This window comes from Amblyraja radiata, chromosome 37 (genome assembly GCF_010909765.2).
Source record: "Amblyraja radiata isolate CabotCenter1 chromosome 37, sAmbRad1.1.pri, whole genome shotgun sequence".
Classification (NCBI taxonomy): Eukaryota; Metazoa; Chordata; class Chondrichthyes; order Rajiformes; family Rajidae; genus Amblyraja; species Amblyraja radiata.
The window spans coordinates 9720613-9742115 of NC_045992.1; the positions used below are offsets into that span (position 1 = coordinate 9720613).

The 21503-nt window shown below is 41.9% G+C and overlaps 1 protein-coding gene across 1 annotated transcript; it reads right to left on the reverse strand.

The window, feature by feature from the left end:
• Positions 1–41: 41 nt before the first annotated feature.
• LOC116966528 (synaptopodin 2-like protein) lies at positions 42–21391 on the reverse strand (the record flags this gene model as incomplete). The annotated part of the gene is made up of 3 exons (XM_033012858.1): positions 19836–21391; positions 1509–1660; positions 42–732 (listed from the first exon to the last, which is right to left on the reverse strand). Coding segments are annotated over exons 1-3 (948 nt in total), but the record flags the coding sequence as incomplete, so codon positions are not given.
• Between the last annotated feature and the right edge of the window lie 112 nt (positions 21392–21503).

Below are 21503 nucleotides of genomic sequence, written 5' to 3' on the forward strand. Positions count from 1 at the left end.
TAGATGGGGTTGGTGTTGGGATAGGTGGGGTGGTAGTTGGGATAGGTGGGGTTGGTGTTGGGATAGGTGGGGTTGGTGTTGGGATAGGTGGGGTTGGTGTTGGGATAGGTGGGGTGGTAGTTGGGATAGTTGGGGTTGGCGGTAGGGTAACAGGGAGTGGGCTGGGTGTGGCTGCTGGGGGTGAGGATAGTGTGGGCGAGACCAGGCTTGGGGTAAGTAGCCATCTCCACCCTGGGCTGCCAGATATTAATCTTGGCTTCCACCTTCCTGGGCTGAAACATCCTCGGGATTGCCCCTTGTGCGAGGCTGGGATGATCCATACAGGCGGATGCTGCGGGTTCCGGCGACAGGGGACTCAGAGGGGAGCGGCAGTCGCTCCACACCGGCTCCGGGGCGCTGTCGTACTCGCTCTGCTCCGACGCCTCGTCGGCCGATCCCCGCACTGGCGCCCTGGGACCCGGCCAGCGCTTCTTCTGCCTCCGCTGCCTCTCGCTGGCCGTGTGATCCGCGTCGCTGTCGGTCTCACCGTAATACGCCTCGCTGTCCGGGGGCGATGTGTAGCACTCCGGCTGGCCACGGAGCCCGCTGGTGTCGCGGGATGTCTCTACCTTCACACTGGGGGGCTCCAGCATTAGTTCGGGGACTTTTGAAGTTTCTTGGCTCCGTTCACAGGGGGCGGTGGCCGGGCTGGTCTCAGATTGAAAGCTGCCAGTTGCCGGGCTGCACGAAATCCTAGAAGAGGATTCAAGTTACTGGGATCAGAAGCGATGGAACAATTGAACCCGGGATAGACTAGCACCCTCCTGGATTAGTGGCATCTCAGTGGCTGGCACTGGCTGGACTAGAATCAGTGGGTAAGACCGCCCGTCATGGGTTCAAATATCAAGTGTGCGAAGTCACTCTCTCTCAGTCCCTTCAGCCAAGTTACAGAGATAAACTTTTAAACCGCATGGGGCTTTGTGGATGCTGAGGTTGTGGGGAGGGGACGAGGGCGTGTTGGGCGTTTTAAAGAACATAGAGGCAGAAGGTGATTATATAACCCCGTCCAGTCAGATCTGACCATATCCTCCCCTGCCTGATTACCTATACATCCCTAATATATCTCACCCTTGAATGCACTTTATGACACATTCCCACTAAAGTGTCCCCAAACACCAGAAGGGTTGAACTTTCTGCTAGTTGCAGTTATTCCACCCTAGAGAACTTGGCCAGGAAGTGTAATAAACATGATGTTCATTACACCTTCATTTCAGTACGTAACTAGGTTGACATGCCTGGAATAATAATCAAGAACAGAATCTATGGGTAATATTTCACCACATGCAGTGTTGAGAGACCCTGGAATTCCAAACAGATGGAATAACATTTCTGCACCCACTCTATCATATTCCTTTATCATTGAACAACCTTAACTGGGTTTGCCCAAACATTTACAAATCTAAGGATTGATAAACTGTTTAAATAAAGGAACTCAAGTGTTTGCATTTTGCACCGTCCGTGTTTAGTACCTCTTGACCCAGATGCGCAGAGTCCCGTCTGAAGAGTCTATGATGTTCATGGCATCTGCATGTGAAATTCCACTGCAAGATCTTCCATTGATGGTCAGGAGGGTATCATTCTCACGTAGCCCACCTCTACAAGCTTTCCCTCGCTTCCGCACCTGGAATAATCCGAGTAAAAGGATCTGTGATTTGATGCTAAACTCATTAATTTGCACTATTTTTAAAAAATCTCCTTCACATGAAATAAATGAATCATTATCTCATGCTTAAATTTTGGTTGGAAAAATGAACTCTTATGCTCACTCTCCCAGATGTGATCCGTGTTTAGCTGATCTGTTACTATCAGGACAATGAAATCAGCCAAACTGGAGCATGAGATTGAGAAATGTTCAGTTGGAGTTACACCCAATGCCAATTGTTTCAGAAACTGGAGCTAGTTTTTAAAACATTGTGGTAGAATTCAGCAATAAAACGAATTATACTGCAGAAGAATTAATTATCTTGACACGTTGTTGCTAATTGCACCCATTACGGATATTCTTAGAAATATTAATAGGCATAAAATACATTAATGGGAAAATTTCCAAAATAGATAAATATGGAAAAAAAAATCCAATTTGACCATCATACACAAGTGATACCAATAAATGGTGCTGTTGAATTCAGAAAGTCAGTTTTGATTCAAGAATTGTGTCTCAGGTTGAGAGATTGACAAAAAAATATTTTTTGCAAAAATACATTTTCTGCTTTGTTAATGAAGCCACGTCATAAATAGAATAGAATAGAATAGAATGCATTTATTGTCATTCAAACCTAGGTTTGAACGAAATATCATTTCTACAGTTTTTTACATTACAAAACAATCCAAGACCCACACTTAACAACAGTTTACATAAACATCCATCACAGTGAGTCTCCAACATCTCCTCACTGTGATGGAAGGCAAAGTCTTTATCTCTTCCCTTTGTTCCTTCTCCCGTGGTCCAGCAGTCCAACTGCAGTGTCGAGGCGAAATATACCAGGGATGTACAAAAAATATTTATAAATTACACAAACAACTGTACAATTGTGCTGGTCCATGCCCAATCTTTGCACTTGACAATATGCAACCAGTTTGGAGCAAAACCCTAAGCTGGAGACAATCACACCTGAAACGTTTGCTGAATTTGTGCTGAATTTACCAATAACCCTGAAAGCAGAAATATTAGATCAACATCAGTAATTAGAGGTGAAGTCAATCCTACTCAGAAACTCCTAGCAGCTAACAATTTGTGCACAAAAGCTACCAGCACACTTATAAATTACTGTTCTTTTGAATATCAATTTACAAGTAAGTGTCTTCAAATCCCATCTATGCTGAAGAAACTCAGTACAGAATGTTGACTTGTTTAAAGGAAGATTCAAATGCCCCAAAACTTCGCAGGCGAAAAAGAAATCAACTATTTATTCAAGGTGTCCTACTTTCCCTCATGTCCCAATGTCCTCCGTAAACATCACCCGTGCAATCCAGTAACAGCGGAGAAAAGTGCCTCGAAAAGTATAGAGATGACCAAAAGCATAGAGATGACCAAAAGAATTGGACAAAATTATTATGATGTAAAACGCAGATTCAGATTCAAATAGCTAAAGACAACAAGGACAATTATATGTGGGTGACTTATTGGATAATGTCACTAGATAGCTGATTATAGGAGTTGTACAACTCCTGGCATTGCAGCAGTGAAAATTAGTCATTGTCCAAATCCTGATTTTGACTCCGTGAGTTATTGGGTGGGGATTACACAGAGGTTAGCCGCAATGCCTTTGCTGAATAGCCTGCTCTTGCTTAAACAGCAACAGTGAGTCAGATATCAAAAGGTGACTCTTGTTTATGAAGCAGTGCATCAGGAAAACATGTCCAGAATAGGACTGAAATAAGGTCCGACCAATATTTTTTGCAGAGTGGTTGATATCTGAAGCCAGAGAAGATGGTAGAATCAAATACCAGCACTGTGTTCAAGAGGCATAGAGACAGGCAGTTGACTAGGCAAGGCACAGAAGGATGTGAACCCAATGAGGGGAAATGGGATTAGTGTGGATGAGTAAACAGTCACCATGGATCTAGAGGGCTAATTGAGCCATTTCTGTGCTGTATGACTGACAATTGAACAGCATGTCAAGATGATTGGTAGCTAGTACATAAGATTTGTTCAAAACACAAACTCAGGTGGTTAGGCAGCATCTGTAGAAGGAATGGACAGTTAACATTTCGGATCAGAAGAGAATGGACAGGTGATGGTTTGGGTCAGGATCCTCCTTGTAATCTTTTAGCTGTGCAGCATTAAATTTTAAAAGCCAAGCACAGCAGATGCTGGAAATACAAAATATAACAAAAAATGCTGTCAATAATTAGCATGTCAGACAGTATCTGTGGTAAGAGAAATAGATTTAATGTTTTAGTTCAATGACCATTCATCAGATAAACATTAACCGTTTTGTTCATTTCCAGCATGAAATTCCAAGTAATATCAACAAATTACACTGACAATTGTTCAAAATTGTGCTTCATAAACTTCAATCTTGTGATCTTAAAACAAAGTAATCCCCCAAGCTGGGACAAGATTTTCACAGGTAGATATCAAAGAGGTCCACAAAAGATTAACGTTTGGTTCCTGAGATGAGGGACTATGGTTACATGGATAGACAATAAAAGGTTGGTTTTTTTTGGAGGAAGCTGATTGACATTTAAAAAATGATGAGGGATATGAACAGAGTGGATAAGGGGGGGGGGGGGGGGGGGTTTGTTGGAGAGATTAAAAACTAAAGGTAACAGCAATAAGAAAAAGGGAAAGACAATGACAAAAATCACTTATGAAACATGCGATTAGAATCTGCAATGCATTATCTGCAGATGTGGTGGGAAGCATGCTTCATCGTGACCTACAAGAGGGGATATTTGGTGGAGACAAATGTGCAAGTTTCTGGAGAAGGGCCTAGTGGTAGAATTAGGTAGGCTAAATGCCTCCTTGTGTAATCTCCTTATGTTCTATGGTTCCATCTAATGTACAAAAGGGAATACAAACTAATTTAATCCAATCTATCTTCTCGATTTAAGTGCAGTATATTTTGGAATCTCCAATACTAGTGTGAAGCTCAAAGCACTTTTCGTGGGTTTAATTGGCATGGTAAAGAAAATATTTGTGGTGTAAGACTCACAGGGACAATGAGGAGATTTGCACTGAAGTGTTTAATAGTGGAAGAGCTTGCATTCCTCCAATATCTGTCGCAGCCTTAGTAATTTACTAAGTAATTGACATACTTTACAAGTGTATGCACTTCTGTAACTTAGGAAATGCAGCAGCCAAAATATGCATAATAAACTCCCATAATCAGCAATGCAATGACCTTGATGAATTGATTGGAGAATTAATATTGGATCAAACTTCATATTGGACCCCAATACTCAGAGGAAGCTTTGTGAGAAGATGTGCAATGGAACAAGTTCACTTGTGCAAAGCATAATTATTGCTGACAATGTAGATGAATCACACTGACTATGCATATAAATCTCAATTATTAAAAAAGTATCAATCTTATCAAGATTGTTTGGAAGAAATTAGTGTCATTGGAAATAACAGCGTGTGCATTTTGTGACAGATAACAAGAAAGGTCAATGATCCCTGTGATTGTCATCTTGTAGGGCATGACCATGTAGTTTGCAGATGTAGTACTGAACGCCACAGGAGGTCCTTTTTCCCTATGGCTATCAAACTGGATAACTCCTCCCCTTCTGTCGTGGGGCAGACTGACCCCCCCCCCCCCCCCCCCCCCCATCCCCCCTCCCAACATTTGCACATCCCCAATCCTTTCCACTCGTGACTTTAATTTAATGTTTCATGTTTCTTGTGTTTTATGACTGTTGACAGACCAATTTCCCTCCTGGCATGAATAAAGTTCTATCGTATCGTCTTGTGTTAGACAACGATAACTCCCTGATCTTCCCTTCATTGATGTAAAATAACAGCTTGTCCATACTGACTGCAACCTGCCAAAGATTGGCAGATCACTGACTGAGCTGGCTTAACTGCCCAAGTGGTGTAGACTTGCTCTATAAGTCGTTGTTTACAAACACTTATTTTCTGATAACTAAATGACAATTATTTCAATCAGTGTGACTCCCTGATAATATTTGCACAATAATCAGACATGACCAAATAATGGAAGCACAGGTCAGCTATAATTTTATTTCTCTCAATAGACTGTCTCATGGTTCAGAATCAACATGAATAAATACTAATATTCAACTGAAATCTTAGACATCTCACAGGATGTGGCTTCTAATAGCAGTTGAATCGTCCCTGTATGGTTTGCTCAACCTACAGAATGATCAATGCTGCTAAAAACTGCCCTGCATTGCCCGCGATGTGCAAAAGTCTGTCTTTGTGAACCTGCCGAGTTGAGAATTGAAGGCAAATCCCAAATTACTCAATGCCCGAAAATAGCAATCGGCTCAATGACAGGTGTTATTGCAGGCGGTCCACACATTGCAGGCACTGCGCTTGGCTGTCATTTCACATGCATTATCTCTCCGCACACAGTTTATTTAAGGCACTAACTTATCTGGAATGCATGTATACCATTCCCCAGTAAGTATTGAGAAACAGTTTCTCTCACTCATGGCGCAGCAACCATAAGTGTTTTTTAAGAGGCACATCCTATTTTCACTGGCTGACGTCACTTTGTAACCTTCATTTCTTTCTCTCTGGGGTTTGCGTATCAGTTTCTTTCCTCTATCTTTTCCTCTACTTTTGAGAGCCAAGGATGTGAGGTTTTTTTGTGCTTTATTATTTATAGGAATTTAGTTGTCTAAACCTGGAACTGTTCCTGTTCGGACTTGGGGGATACCTGGATTGGATTGCATTGTGACTTCCCTGCACTTAGTTATGAAACACATGCGTAAACAAGAACCAACTGGCTGAAATACTGATAAAAACTTGAAATTCGCACCTTCAACAAAATGATTTACAGTGGGAAGATGACGCAGTAATCTTGATGACAAGTTTAATTTGAACTTTACATAGTACATCTAATTGTTGTGCCTAGGCATAGAACATTCAGGGCAACTTATTTGACTGCAAAATCAAAATATATATTGTTTCAGCAAAAGTGCAAACAGAAGACAACTTTATTTTCAACCCATCTGATAAAAGTTATTAGTTTTGTCAACTTTTCTAATGGAAAATAAATACAATTGCAGATCTTGGAATTATCCAACCGTCACCCTTATCTACAACCTGACTCTGGGTTCCTGCTTCATTCTCAGCTGGTGACATGGAATTTGAAGTGCCTCTAACTTTGGTCCCTATCACCTCAAATGACATTGGCAGCAGGCACATACAGCATTAACACAAGGGATTCATCAGTTCAAACTTAACATATTTCACATTTGCCTTTGGGTTAAAATCTTGGAAATCATAGTTAATGGCACCCCATAGGCACTGTCATAACTTGGGATCCTGGTGAAATACAACATCATGTTTTGAAAGAAAATTACAGATGAGTAATTAGTGTCCCTCTTGCCAGCAATCCCCAGATCTTGTGAATTGAAAAAAACACCTTAAACTTACAATCCACAAACATCCTTCCAAAACCACATCTACCTGGTGTCAGCTGACAACATCTCACCCTATGAAGTTAATGCATAAATTATATTTAAAATTAATTAAAAGGCAGATACACTAATTAAGAATGTTAATACACTCTGGTGCATCAGCTCAAAGTTTCAATCTAGACATCAGGAGCACTTAAAAAATACCTTCTTAAAAGTCAATATTTTAGTTTTATTATGGAATTATGCCATATTACCAGGGCTAGTATGCACTGTTAATCCTCATTTATCTTTGAGATAGTGGTGGTGAGCAATTTCTTAAACTGCGCTGGTTAAGGTACTATCACAATGCTGAAGGAACGTATGATAGATCTCATTAGTTTCCATGGACCGACCACCCTTGTCCTTCTTAGTGGCAGAGACTGCAGTTTGGAGATTCTGTTGGAGTTGCCTTGGGAACTGCAGAACATTTGTTGATGCACCATGCTGCTAACCAGATGTGGAGGGGAGGGAGAGGGAAGGGGACAGAGAGGGAAGGGCTGGAGATGAAGAACAAACCCTAGTAACAGAGGTAATGACCAAACAATGACTCAAAGTGTTTTAAGCTGTTGGTTGTGAGATAAATACCAACTAGGATACCAGGGAGAATTAGTATACATTGAAATGGACCTTTTACCTCAGAGAACAGACAGAGCTATGATTTATTTGCACAAATGTTTCATTGCCCCCAAAATCAGTGGTCACCTGTCTTGCACCATGTTGCTCTGGTGTGGGCTCTGGTACATATTCCTGGTTACCATACGGTTTCCTCCAAGCACGTGCAAGTGAGTCTTGAACTGTGCTGGTGAAGGTAACATCACAATGCTATCGGATACGTCACCACGCACCATGCGCGCATCACGTGCACGTCATGCATCGTGACGCATAAATGATGTTGCGTAAATGACGCCCAAGTGGGACTGGCCCTTAAATATTGAGAATCAAGGGGCACAAGGCAGGGAAGAAAAAAAGAATCTCTATCACTACAGTAAAGGTGCAAACTAATGGGGCCAAAATTGAAGTAGTCCTCTGGATCTGATGGCATGGATCCTAGGATACATGGTGTTTAGGAAGGAACTGCAGATGCTGGTTTACATTGAAGATAGACACAAAATGCTGGAATAACTCAGTGGGTCAGGCAGCGTCTCTGAAGAAAAGAAATAGGTTACGTTTCGTGTCGAGACCCTTCTACATCCTCAGTCTGTTGATGTTGCCTGACCCGCTAAGTTACTCCAGCATTTTGTGTCTATCTTTAATATCTGAACTCCATAGATGCTGGAGAATTCACAGTGGGTTGGAGGATCACAAGGTAAATGGCACTATTCAAAAAAGGAGACAGAAAGTTGGAAACTATAGACCAGTTAACATTATATTTGTCATTGAGAAAATGATTTTCATTATTCATGATATTCATTATTAAAGATGTAACAGCAGGACAATTAAAAAAATGTCAGACAAAATGTCAGACAAACAATCAGAGTCAATTTAGTTTGAGGCAAGGGAAATTATATGTGACAAATCTACTAGGACTCAATGAGGATGTAACAAATAGAATGGATTGAGGTGAACCAGTAGATTTGGATTTCCAGGCATTCAATAAGGTGCCATGTAAAGGTTCATTGAAAAAGGCAAATAGGCATGGGATGGGGGTTAATATATAAGGGCATGCGTCGGTGAGTGGCTAATAAATAGAAAACATATATTTAGGAGGTGGGTCATTTTCAGATTGGCAGTCAGTCACGAGGGGGATGTGGCAGTCTTCAGGCCTGGGGCTTCAAATATTTACAGGCTGTCCAGGGGAATGAATGGTTTCCAATTTTACAGATATCTATTAGTCGATTTTGTCCATGTTGGAAAATACACAAAATTCACTCAATATAATAATCTACTGTAGAGAAAGGCATCTAAAGCACATAAGAATGATGTATTAAAAAAACAACTATGAAAAACAGAGGCAGAGAGGGGTTGTTTGTGGAAATTGACTTTTCTGTGCATTGAACTTTTGAATTTAATAATGTTATACATGAACATCCTTAGGTTTGGTGCCCATAACCATGGGACAACCTGTACAATCAACATTGATGACTCGGGTGATCTTATTGTAATAAAGTTTGTCGATGTTAGAAAGATACGTAAGATATGATAAGGACACAAATCACCTCGAAAATTGCACAGTGAGCAGGTAACAAACTGGCAGATGGAAAATAACATAGGAAAATATGAGACTATTTCAGAAGGAAGAATGAAATAGCGAATTATTATTTAAATGGAGTGAGATTACAGGTTCCCATGGTGTGCTAAGGTGTTGCCTTGGTGCATGAGACACAAATGAGTGGTATGCCAGACAGCAAGTAGTTAGGAAGATTAATGGGAACATTGGCCTTTATTTCAGAGTATGGACTACAAAGGTCAGGAATTCTTGTTGCATCTTTACAGGGCACCAGAGTATTAATGTGGTTTCAGTATTCATGGTCAAGGAAGGATATATTTACATGTAGGCAGTGCAGAGATGGTTCACTATTGATTCCTGCAGTGAAAGGGTTGATATATGAAGAAAGGTTTTGCAGATTGGGCCCGTGCTCATTGGAGTTTCGAAGAGTGAAAGTTGATCTTATTGAGACAGACAAGATTCTGAGGAGAATTAGCAGGGTGAATGCTGAGTGGATGTTTTCCATAGTGGTGGTATCTAGAGCTGGGGAATCGGCTTCAGAATAAGACCTTTCTTCAGATGAGTCACATATCCATGCCTTCCAGAGATGCTGCTTGACCTGCTGAGTAACTCCAGCACTTTCTTTGTTGTAAACCAGCATCTGCAGTCCCTTCCTCTAGCTATGTGTGGTGCAAGGAAGCAAGGGTTTTGCAAAGAGAGCAGGAAAACGGTGTGTTGACCAATATTAGATTATCCAAAAATAAAAACAGAGAATATGTGAACCACTCATCAGTGATTTTGTTTCAGGATTTTCACCATCTGCATTTAAAGGAATTCTCAGTTAGAGCCATAGTGATTTTATGGAATAGTAAGCAGGCTATCGGCCTACTCCCTCCCTCTGTTTCTTAATTAAATCAACCCTACAGTATTTTAGATTATGGTCTATTAAGTGACTTGGCCAAAATCTTACTGCTGTTGATATTGGTGTCGATTGCACATATATAGCACTTGAAATCAAGATTGCACCTGCTCTCGCCATTTTACCCATAATAGCTTTGTCTGGCATTGTGGTTACGTGACCATCGGCACGTTGCCAGTCATTCCCATTCTCCTGGCCTCCTCCCTGACAGTAATCTGTCCCAATCCGTGTAAAATGCTTGTGGATGGAAATGAGCTCCGGAATGCCATGGCATGTGGTACTGGATAAAAATAAAAACTATTGCAGTATGCGTTCCACATCCAAAAATAGGACATCAGAGTGGGGAGGGAGCATTTGGCAATACTGTATATTCAGGAGCTGAGCTAATATAAAACAATGCAACAGCTCCAATAAATAAAGGATAAATTAATTTTCTCCATGCAATCTTCGGTCTTTGGAAGGCAAGAGAGCCTTTCGCTTTATTAATACACCAAATCCTTTCACCTCATTCATTATCTTGTTACAAATATGTTGGCGATTTTAAATGCTTTTATTTGATTTCTTTATTTTCTATTAAATCGTTGACAACATTAGCGACGCAGTGGTGCTGGTTTCCGGCATGCTATCAAAATGTCAGTTGGAGGGACCACATCACCAATGCCCAGCTCTATGGGGAGATTCCATCTCTGACCGAGAAGATCAGGGGGAGAAGGATGAGGCTCGCTGGTCACTGCTGCTGCCACCCAGGAATGCCGGCAAACGAGGTTGTGCTGTGGGAACCCACCTATGGAAGACGTGACCCGGGACGGCCAAACAAGACGATGCTGAAGACGTTGATGGAAGACGCATGTGCAGAGACAAAAGAGGAGCTTGCCAGCTGCATGAAGGACAGAGATGTGCGGTGCGTCCTTCACCGTGTCCGTCGGAAACCAGCACCACTTAAATGCGTTGCTGAAAATAAATTTCCGCAGAACCTATTCTCATTTCATGTTTTATAACTCTTTTAAACAAAACACATGGACATAATCCAATTATATTCTATTCCGAAGCCTAAAATTGAAAGATCCTCCAACACAGTGAATTACTGGTACCAGAGAATGGTATATTTTGAGCCAAGCAGGTGCTTACCTTATTCTTCCAGAAATAATACAATGAAAATGGATCATAAATTTGTCGTGGCCTCCTTACATTCGACCAAAACAGGAGAGAAGGTGGTGAGAAGGCATGGAGATCAAGAGAAGAAGTGGAGATGAGAAACAGGACTCAGAGGGAGCTCTCCTTAGGAACCAGAAACCAAGAGCAACCATGGGCGACTAATCCTTTTGTTCTTGGGTTCAATCTGCTTGTTATCAACATCAACCACAGCCCACCTATGAAAGTCACGCTCAGTAATTCTTCACAGCCCCTTGACAAGGAAGACTGAGCGCCACTTTCAGTCAAGAGAAGGTTGTGGATTCATTTCTCTTTGCCTCTCATCCTGACCATCATCATAGACTTCATCGAATAGCCTACCATTTCATCCAAAGCCTGGCTCAATGGTGTTCTGAAGCCGCTGACATCCATTGATAGCAATCTAATGAGCCCTAATCTCTTTCTTTGGCTGTTTACTAATGATTGATTTGCCAGTCTGGAGACACATCTGATCATATGGTGCATATGAAGGGTCAGTGGCCATTTATCCCATCTATTTATCTTGCTTTTTTAACAAATCTCATTCTCATGTAACGAGTCACCTTGGCATCATGGGAAACAAAAGAAAGCAGACAGTCATGTTATGCGATAAGACTGTTTCAAGTTCACTTAATTTGATTGCAGCCATCTATTTCCAAGTATATTCTTTTTTAAAAAGGGAACCATTTCCTGCTTTATCTTCAGCATATCATAAAATGAATCTAGCAATGCCCCAATGATGAAATGTCAGCCTCAGCTCTGCTTTCCCCTGTGATTTGGTCCATAATTACCCATCAATCAACATCACAACAACAGATGATCTGATCACTTGCCTCATTGCTCTTTGTGGAATCATACTGTATAAATTGGCTGCTGCATTTATTCACACACTAATAACTACATTACCAAAGTATTTCATTCGCAGTAAAGTCATTTGGATATTCAGACATTGTAAAGGGTGTTGGATAAATTCAATTTTTTTCATTCTATGAAAACATTTCTGCTTCAAGTACCAGTTAACCAGAAAATAGAATGAAACTGCTGTATTCTCGCTGTCTTTCAAGTATGATTTAATGGCCTTCATTGTTCATGAATAAATAAATGTACTGTTCAATGCGTAACTGAGTGTACAAACTGGAACAGCCTCAGATCAAAGCTCTAATCTGTGGTCAGACACCAATCAGGCAACAATTCTCCTTAGTATTCTGGGTTTCTGCTTCTGACTGCCGAGTGTGGAATTTCTCTGAGCTCTAGCTTGTTCTTGACTAAGATTACTTGATTTCCATGCATTTGCCCAATGTTTTGTCTCCAAAAACACACTTATAATTCATACTACTGCAAGGTTGATGAGGCTTCACTCGTACCCTAGTTAGGACCATTTGAATTTTGTCAAGATTTATAAGGGGTCGGTGGCCATTTATCCCAGCTATGTATCTTACTTTTTACTAAATCTCATTCTTATGTTGGGAATCACCTTGTGCAATTCAAAGTCACTTATTCTATTTAAAAGGAAGTTGGTGCCTGGTGCTTGTTAATTGGCTGTGTCTTTCCCGCCTCACAAACCTGTGGCTCTTGATTTCCCAACTCTGAGCAAAAGACTACATATCCCTCATGATGTTAAACACCTCTATAAGGTCACCCTCATCCTCCTGTGCTCCATGAATAGAGTCCTAGCCTGCCCAACCTCTCCCTATAGCTCTGACCCTCAAGTCCTGGCAACATCCTCAGAGTTAGATGTGGCCCTTGTGGCTAAAGGGATCAGGGGGTATGGAGAGAAGGCAGGTATGGGATACTGAGTTGGATGATCAGCCATGATCATGTTGAATGGCGGTGCAGGCTGGAAGGGCCGAATGTCCTACTCCTGCACCTATTTTCTATGTTTCTATAATTCTTCTCTGCACTCTGTAAAGCTTAACAACATCCTTCCTATAGCAGAGTGACCAAAACTGAACAATATAGTCCAAATGCAACCTTACCATTTGTAATGTTAGAACAAGTGTTCCATCTTAGTGTGCAGTTTCAACATTTGATCCTGGGAGTGAGGATTTAATTGTGAAGAGGCATGAGAGATGTTGCTGCACTTTTCACAAGAACAATCAGCTATAAAAGCAGACCTGTTCAAGGGGTTCAAAGGTATTTATAAATAGCAGCAAACTCTTTCCACTGGTAGGTATGTCAGTAACTATGGGGATAAATTTACAAACGTCATGGAAAAAGTGGGGGGATTAGGAAAGGTTTCAACGCAGGGGGATGCTGTGACAAGAAACAATGGGGAGGCAGAATTCAGAAAGGTATTTAAAAGGGAAATAGATTAATGGCTGAGGGAGAGAAATGTACAGTGTCCTCCATAATGTTTAGGACAAAGACCCATCATTTATTTATTTACCTCTGTACTCCACAATTTTGTGATCGGGGCTTAGCGGGGCTCCTTTACTGGATGTGATTTTAGTTTAGTTCAGAGATACAGTGCGGAAACAGGCCTTTCTGCCCACTGAGTCCGAACTGACCAGTGATCCCCGGACATTAACACGATCCTACACATGCTAAGGACAATTTACACTTATACCAAGTCAATTATACCAAGTCAATTAACCTACGTCTTTACAGTGTGGGTAGAAACCGAAGATCACTGAGAAAACCTACGCAGTCACAGGAAGAACGTACAAACTCCGTACAGACCGCACCCATAGTCGGGATCAAACCCAGGTCATCATAGTCGGGATCAAACCCAGCAGCACTACCTCTGCACCAATGCGCTGCCCCTATCTGATCTGAGTAGTTCCTGGGAAATTCCATCATTCTAAGGGCAGATTGACATTCATAAAATGAAAATGAAACTAAATTATTTAATCTCAAAATAAATGCTTCGAGAATGTGATCTGATGTTTTTTGCGGAAATTGGCGCAAAAAGTGAGAAAAGGAGGATGGTTTTCAATGTAACGTGAGAGGTTTGTCAAAGCAGAAGTTACAACAGGGAAATTAACAAATATGTGAAAAGGAAAAAAATGCAGGTTTCTAGTAATGGAATACAGGAAGTGGAATAAATTGGATATTTCTTTCAAAGAGTTGGCACAGGCAAAATTAGTCAAAAAGTCAAAATGTGCATGCACCAAAAGCTTTTCACTATATCTCAGTGATAATAAACTAAACTAAACTAAACTAAAGCAAACTAAGTGTTTAACCAAGAGACGTGTTGCTCTGCCTTAAGTCTCTGTGAAATACTGAGCACTGGGAATGCTCTCTGGCAAGGATTCAGCAGCTGTGCTTTCCCATATCAAATCCCATATCACCATTTCCACTCATTCCAACAAGCAGACAGGAACTCGGTTCAAGCTCTGATTTAAAGAACAGTCCTTCAGAGACTGTGGCAATGGAAGAACAGTGCCTGTGTCCACAGATAATACTCTGTTAACTGAGCCAGGTGATGTCACCATCGATCAAGCCAAAATGCGGGGTGGGAGATAGCAACCTTCACATGGTCCGCCCTGTTTCGACAAATGCAATCAACCTGGCGTGCACAGTCAAATAAAATCAAATAGAACAAGTTGTCCTACAACTTTAGGCTGTGCACGCCATACGCAAGAAGAAGAAGCCAAAATGCTAGCAAGCAATGTCCAAAGAGCTTCTCACCTTTCCTATAGTCAGAACTGCATACCTCGTATTCAAATTCTCTGTCAAGCATTCAGCCGAGAAAAGGATGACCTTTTCTTTCCATCAGCTCATTGAGAGTGACCTTATCCCTACCCAAAAACAAATAAAATCCAGTACCGTCACAAGATGTGGGGCAAATCTGTAATTTATTGTGGGAACAATATTTAGCAATAAATGAGAGCAGTCCTCAGAAAATATGTTTTCTATATGCCCTTTGTAATTTCGTGCTAAATTTACAAATAGTTATAGGAGATTGGCGAGAAGCATAATAAATGTTGTAATCTTGAGTTTTTTTTAATTGCTTTGCAAGCTTCTATGCGTCTGAAGAAGGGTTTCGGCCCGAAACGTTGCCTCTTTCCTTCGCTCCATAGATGCTGCTGCACCCGCTGAGTTTCTCCAGCATTTTTGTGTACCTTCGATTTTCCAGCATCTGCAGTTCCTTCTTAAACACTTCTAAAATACTTAATTGTTCCTTTACTTTTCACTCTAGTTCATCTTCTCAAAATAATCCATTTAATTGATCCTTCAACGAGTGAAAATATTTTGAGAATGTGCAACCTATGTGCCTTATCTGATTATGAACTGCACTGGTGACCCCATATTGATCTGTCATGCGAATTAATTATCTGCAACATGACCTGTCACTGCCTCGATTTATCTACTACCATTCATACTTTTGTTCGATCATTTTTAACCTAATTTTAGCTAATCCCTGCTGCCTGTGTCCTAATTGATACTCATTATATTTCTGAGTACATTTCCCAGTTCAATTTATCTTATTATCACCATCATATTAGAGCAACACAGTGAATGAGTGAGGTAGGTTTCAACAACTTGTATAAAATTAACTCATAGGAGAATAAAATATTTTGGCACTTCACAGAATGTAATCAGATAAAAATGAACACCAAGCCACATTTGGAGATACTGTCGTATCATCACCAGGGCGCTGCATGATTGGCAGCCCCGCCAACTGTCTGTCCGTTTTTTCATCTTTTTTACTTTTAGTGCGTGTTAAAAGTTTGTGTAAATGTTCTCCAGTTTGCTTTATGTGGGGGGTCGGGGGAAACTTTTTTTTCTATTCTTACCTTGCTGGAGATGCGATTACTTTTCAGATCGTGACTCCGGTCGCTCTGCGGCCTAACATCGATGGAGCTGGAGGCATCCTCGGACTGACCTTGAGTGCACCCGTGGGGTGTGGACTTAACATCGGAGTCAATCCCTTGCCTGGGATCGCTCCAACCGCGGCCTGCAGGCTTTACATCGGGAGCTAGCAGTCTCGGGAGAGGCCGAGTCGGGAAGCTCCAATGTCGTGGAAGGTTCAACCAGCCCCAACGCGGGGTTCGATCGCCGGCGCGGGGGAGCCGACATCCCCCCGATGCAGGAGCTGATCACCCCAAAGCCGAGGGCCCAAATGCCGCCATCTATGGGAGTCAAGATCGTTCCCGTCAATGGAGGGCTCGAGGCCCCTGACCGCGGGAGAGTTAAGGGAAGACATTGAACTTTTTTTCGTCCTCCATCATAGTGAGAAATGTGGAGGGGTGGCAGTGGTGGATGTTCATGTGTTATGTGTGTTCGTTGCTTTTTATTGTATGACTGACTTAGCAAATGAAATTCCTTGTATGTTGCAAAACATACTTGGCTAATAAAGTATTATTGTGATTGATTATTTTCAGAGGAGCCTTGAATTTTGAAGTGATTTTTAATCTTTATATTCATATTTCAAATTGTCATCAATTTCATGTGATAACATTGAATAACAAACCACCAAATGGTAAGCAAAATTACAGTCAATGCACATTCTGACAATCTCCTACACTGTATATTTACAGTGGCACTCGTTATTAGTGGTAATGTACCCTGAATAAAGTTTAACATTTTTAATCAGAGATATCTCACAAGAGCAACGTATCTGAACATTGGTACACAAAAAAGCTGGAGAAACTCAGCGGGTGTAGCAGCATCTATGGAGCGAAGGAAATAGGCAACGTTTCGGGCCGAAACCCTTGATTGAGCTTGAATGCAATGGACCTCTGTTGACTTAAACCAATTAGATGATGCATATCAGCTTGAAGAGACCCAAACCCATGCTCCTCTGTTGTCCTGCAACACTCTCCTGACAATGAGCAAGTCTATGAGAAATTTACTTTTGACCAAACAAATAAAAATGCTTATATCCCAACATCATAATATGCTCATATTTCCAAGGACCTGACCAATCAACTACTTTTCAGCTACCCAGTTTACCTCATTGTCCTTCTCAACATATTTCACAAATTATTATTTCCTCCAATAATATTTCTCTGGACACAAATAAATGTTTCTATGGACACAAATAACATAGATGTTTGATATGGACTGTAATTTAGACATGACTTGGCTGCAACATTCACTATCCTAACCTTAAATGCCACCATTAATCTCTCCAAAATCCAGCATCACAAACCTTGCTCAGACCTGTTTTACACATTTTCCCTGAAAACGTTCCCCAGTGCCTGCTTTTCCCACTCCTTCGCTTTCTTTTTGCACTCACTACACTCATTAGACACAGGTCTCATTACTATACCTATTCCAAACTGATAAGATTAATTTTTAACCTGAATCCATTCTGCAGCCTCTAATTCTAATTGAAAGGCAAGACTGCTCACCTGCTCATTTTGAACCGTTTCTGTTATCAACATTACAACTGCATCACTGCCTTAAACTGAATGTGACATTGGTAGCGCACAGACAATGAAAAATAATTGTGTAGAAAGGAACTGCAGATGCTGGTTACATACCGAAGACAGACACAAAATGCTGGAGTAATGCAGCAGCATCTCTGGAGAGAAGTAAGGGGGGTGACGTTTCGGGTCGAGACCCTTCAAATCAGCAACTTATTTAAAGTGGTGTAGATTTGCAAACTTCTGAACAAAGAATTACTGAATTGACAATTATTTTCATACTCTATCAGAACATGAGGATACAAGTATCCTGAAAATCTGAAATATCTGTGGTGTTGGCAATGGAGACAGCTTGCTGGGTGGGATATTTCTGATCCAATACTGTCAGCTCACATACAGGTCACAAACAAGCTTTTTTTCCCGCATTATTTATACCATCTGTTTCCACTTTCCAATGTGATTACTGTTCCAGCAAAGTATGTAATCACTGATCAGTTGCTAAAGCCGAAAAACAGGGCAAGGAATAAAGCAGTTATCTGGAATCACAGAATTACCTTGCACAGAAGAAGGCTATTTGAAACATGATGTCTGTGCTGGCTATGTGAAAGCGCCATGGATATACTTGGAAGATAGACACACTTAGCGGGTCAGGCAGCATCTCTGGAGAAAAGGAAGAAGTGACGTTTTGGGTCAGACCCTTCTTCAGTCTGACCTGCTGATTTGCTCCAGCTTTGTGTGTCTATCTTCGGTGTAAACTAGCATCTGCAGTTCCTTCCTACACATGGATATACTTGACGTTGTTAAACGGGTGGGAGATTGCAACCTTCACGTGGTCCGCCCTGTTTCGACGAATGCAATCAACCTGGTGTGCACAATCAAGTAAGATCAAATAGAACAAGTTGTCCTACAACTTTAGACTGTGCACGCCATACGCAAGAAGAAGACGTTGTTAAAAGAAAGAAAGAATACATTTGTAAGGTGCTTTGCAGAACCTATGATTGCCTCAGTGCAATTTACATCCACTTTTGTGGTATAGTCACCTTGGTAGTTTTGATATTTAGTAACAATTAAGAATCGTTCCAATATTATTCCAGAATTGGGACTCGGAAATGAATTGAAAGCAAATGTCAGTATCCTCCTCCCCTCTTATCTCATGGAGGATTTATTTGGCATCTGACCGCCAAAATCCTTTGGCCGCTGCCCGCGTTAATGTTGCAGGCGTGCCGAATGATTCAATCAGATCTAGCGAGTTTATACATCATGTGCGAATATTCCCAATTACCAGCCAGATTGACCAAATCAACGGGCTTGGCAAAGATTTTGCTGAAAAAAATTCAGCTGGTCTTGTGTGTATATCCGTGTTGAAGGATCCTGCTGGAGATGCATTGGAGCCGGGTGATATTGATTCCACGCGCAGAGCCTTAGCAACAGGGTAAATCGATATGATACATGTGCAATCCTGAGAAGAGTTTGGCTCCTGCAAAATCCCCCGCGGTACGCACACGCCACCGTTCAAAGTTAGTCTGACTTTACCGACCGTTTTGACACGTTCGGGGTCTTTGCCCCGAGTAATTTGAGATCAAAGTTTAAAGTACTTGGCCGGTGCGAAAACGGAATCGAGCATAATAGCAGTAAATTATGTCGAAATGCGGTGATTGTGTGTGTGTGTGTCCCGAACTCCGCAAACTATTTGCAGATGAAGGCTGGGGGTGTTCGCTTTCCCAGTTTAGCGAACTTCTGAGGTGTCTCTTGGTATGAGTCTTTCTTCCTGGCAATCCCCTCCCTCCCTCCAATTTGGGGGGCAGTTAAGCGTATTTCCCTCGTCTCCCTTGGTTTGAGGGTCTCTTTCTCGGCAGGGCTCTGAGCACGTATCTTTGGAAAGGAGATATCTCGCTATCGGTCGTCCCGCTCTCTCTCTCTCTCATTTCTCTGCGGGCTGGGGTCCAAAAGGGGGGAGGGGGAAGAAAAGGCTTTGCTCGGGTACGGATCTCAATGAGTTGGGGTCTACCTCTGTGTTGCGGTGCCTACTTCTCGCCCCTACCCCACCACCTCTCTGTCTTGGAGTATCTCTCTTTCATCTGGGATCCCTCCTCCGTTGGGGGCTCTCCCTGACCGGGTGAGGGGTGGGGGTTAATGTGCTGGGCCGCTGTCCTACCTTGGCGACTCGAAGCGGCATGTTTTGGTGGGATCCTCCATGTAGCCTGAAGCCCCAGGGCGCGCCACCACTCAAGGTGACTAGGGTTTCTTCGCCGGTCCCCATAACCTCCTCGTCTCTTCAGCAAACGCTATGTTCCCGGGAGGTCTCCATAGCCCTGGTTCTCGCCATCATTCACATCTTGAGCGAGGTGACTGGTTGCGGCCGCCGGGAGGTCAGTGCGAGGCACTCGTTTGTGCTCTCCTCCCCACAGCAAAGCAGCAACAAACGTAAGGGGCTCTTGGTTGAAGGCCAAATTTCAGCACATGTTACGTCAATCTCACAGCGCTGCTGTGGAAAGATCCATAAGGAGAATGCAAATGCCTGAGTTCAGGTTTAAAACACCACTTTAAATGTCAGCTGAAGTGCCCCTTCTTGGTTTTGTCTGTTTTGTCAGCACCAAAAACAACACCAAAGGCATAATGCTGGGATATGCGATCAAGTACCAATTGTTTCCAGGATTTGCACAGCGAGTTGCAGCGAAAGTATTTTGGGACATTTGTTCAATTCGAAAACTGAATAGTGAAAGGATAATATCCGTTTCTGATTGTTTCGGACATGCTCTGGGTTCCAATTTAACTTCGGTTTAGATTGCAAAGAATAACATTGAGGTCGTTTCAGGTGTTGAATATGCGGACAATCGCTACGCCAGAAATATTAATTGTGCACATTATTACATAGGAATTGCCGCTTCACAACATTAATGCCAAAACGTTAGATTCTGCAGGAAGATTTGCTTGAATAAGTCACTATGTTATGTTAAAATTGGATCTTTCAAACTGTAGAGTTAAATACATAGCTTCCCAGTCACTGTTGCGCGGTTGGAAACGAAGCAGCTATTTTTTGCCTGACAGAGCGATTTATTTCAGTAAGATTTTCACAAATATAAACAGTATCTCTCTCTGCACAGATGCTGCTTGCATTCCTGAGTCTAATTCAGATTTATTTGTGTTTTTTCCCCATATATTGTTTAATTATCTGCTTTGCAATAGTTACATTGGAATAGTTAATATTCGCCTAAGTAAACAGATCCGAGATGAACTTATGAATACACTGTACGGCCACTCAGCCCATCGGGTCCATGCCAGGTCCGCAAAGGCCATTTTTTCCCTCGGGAGTCCTGCACATAATTATCTTACATATGGACATAAAGGTTTGTTGTAACTCAAGTTATTCCTTCACTCCATAGATGCTGCCTCACCTGCTCAGTTTCTCCAGCATTTTTGTCTACCTTTTGGACTCCTTGCTCTCTATAGGGTGGGTCAGATTAAGTCCTCAACCTAGAACATTAATGCAACTTCTCATTGCCAAATTTGCTGAATGTTTTTTGTTTTAAATTTAAATCGGCAGCACCTTTATTTTTTAATGATGACTTTGAAAGGCACTGAGAGTATGGATGCTGAGAGATTGTTCTTCTAGAGCAGGTGTCTGCAAGTAGTAGGCCAAAGTCCGATATCTACTGTTTCCGTTGTTCGATGTTTGGACTTTTATAGATCGGCGAGACCAAACATTGACTGGGCGATCGTTTTGCTGAACACCTATGCTGGGTCTGTCTATACGAGGTTTCGGCCTGAAACGTTGCCTATTTCCTTCGCTCCATAGATGCTGCTGCACCTGCTAAGTTTCTCC